General features: G+C 46.1%; 1 protein-coding gene across 1 annotated transcript; it reads left to right on the forward strand.

Moving 5' to 3' along the window:
* Positions 1–457: 457 nt before the first annotated feature.
* LOC142259409 (taste receptor type 2 member 40-like) lies at positions 458–1,375 on the forward strand. Its single transcript, XM_075331823.1, has one exon. It carries the CDS (start codon positions 458–460, stop codon positions 1,373–1,375), a length of 918 nt encoding a protein of 305 aa, XP_075187938.1.
* Positions 1,376–1,786: the final 411 nt, after the last annotated feature.

The raw sequence follows: 1,786 nt of genomic DNA on the forward strand, positions 1-1,786 counted from the left end.
ATGTCATTATTCATTATAAAGTCTGAAATTTATGAAAAAGGGTTTTTTTATGTTTTATTTCACGTTGCACAATTTCAGACGCTTTATATTTCAGGATGATTAGGTCGAACCAACCTTTGGGCAGTGGGATGGGTCAGGGTCAGGGTTTTCTACACTTCTGGTACCGTGAGGTCAAGGCCATGACTTGCGTGTGATGAACACATTTACAGTCATCCATGCAAATTGTGAAAGTAATTCAATATATCCATGGTTTCCATACAAGTGAGGCCGCGCTGCACTGGAAGGAGATGAGATATTGGAGCAGCTGGATGGAGAAGTAAGCTTAGGGACAAGGGGCAAACATCTGACATGAGACTCTACTGCCTGAAAACTGGATAATGAGCAGATCTATGGGAGATTTCCATCAGGAGAAGCAGTGAAGGTGGAGATCTGAGAGCGGGGACATCTTCCTCGAGCCATGGACACCCTTTTGCTTTCGACGCTATCGTGTATCACAGTGGTGATATTTGAGGTTGGTGCTGGGGTCCTGACCAGTATCTATGTCATCATCATCATTCTTCTCGATTTCCATAAAAAGAAAAACATGAGGACTGGGAACAAGATCCGGATCGCTCTGGGCCTGTCCAACGTCTGCTTCTCCATCATAACAACGGCCAATGTCTTCAGTGGTTTCTATTGGCCCATGATCCCCAGGAAAACCCATAGTACGGACATCTTATACCCGCTCACCATGTATTGCATCAGCTCGTGCTCCTGGTTCAGTGCCGCTCTCAGCTTCTTCTACTTCGTCAAGATTGTGAATGTGGGGAACAGATGGTTAGCGTGGGCAAAGACAAATATCAGCTCCATTGTGTCCTGGGTGATTCTGGTGGCAGGACTTGTGTCTTTTGGGAGTTTTTTTACCGTATTTTTCCTCATTGTCCCTCCAGCATCAGCGAATAATGCATCCGTCTCCTCATTTAGCGCGTTTGCAGTCAGAGAACTCAGACGCAGATTCATCTATATCGTCATTGTTGTGACGTTCCTGCCTTTAGTCACTGTTTTGGTCACCACTATCTCCACGGCCATAGTCCTTAAGCGGCACACACTAAAGATGGAGCAGAATATGAGGCCTTCAGGCAACATCCAGCTGGGGACCTATGGAAGCGCTGTCTTCAGGATGTTCCGCTTACTGTTCTTCTTTGCTTTGTTTTATTTTGTCATGTTGCTCTTTTATTTGCCCGTTTTCAAGGAGCTGAGCCCCGGGTTTTGGGTATCTCTTATTATCTTGTCCTCCTTTTCTTCAGTTCAGTCCGTTCTTCTTGTCCTCGGTAACCCAAAGCTGAAGAGGGCATGGAGAGAGCTGGTGAAGTGTGTGAGGAGCTGTAGACACTAGCAATAAAGATGGCCCCCGGGGACATCAGGACATCACAGCCAGGCACTACTCTATGCGCAAAATGGCAGAGAGGAACCCAGGGACAAAGGTTGGGCACTAGAGATGGGAGAAATCAATCCAAAATTACATGGACTCATCAGAAATTCAGTGCAAAATTTAGATTCTTTGGAATTCGTAATTTTACAAGATTGAATTCAAAGGAATCCTGAAAATGTCAGCCAGTGAGTCACCACTGAGGGACATGAGTAATAATAATCCATTATCCTCACCAGTCCTAGGCCCCGTCACCGATCCTCATCTGATCAATGGATTTTCTTCAGGTTCTGCTCATCAGTCTTCTCTTCAGGTCTCCTGCCTCTGACTCGGCCTCATGGGGTCACGTGGGGTGACAGAGCTCTCAGAACAGAGAGT

The sequence above is a fragment of the Anomaloglossus baeobatrachus genome (assembly GCF_048569485.1).
Source record: "Anomaloglossus baeobatrachus isolate aAnoBae1 chromosome 7 unlocalized genomic scaffold, aAnoBae1.hap1 SUPER_7_unloc_3, whole genome shotgun sequence".
In the NCBI taxonomy this organism is placed as follows: Eukaryota; Metazoa; Chordata; class Amphibia; order Anura; family Aromobatidae; genus Anomaloglossus; species Anomaloglossus baeobatrachus.

Bases quoted from the DNA above. Each gene is read 5' to 3' on its own strand.
- LOC142259409 (XM_075331823.1), top strand. From the start codon at position 458: ATGGACACCCTTTTGCTTTCGACGCTATCGTGTATCACAGTGGTGATA.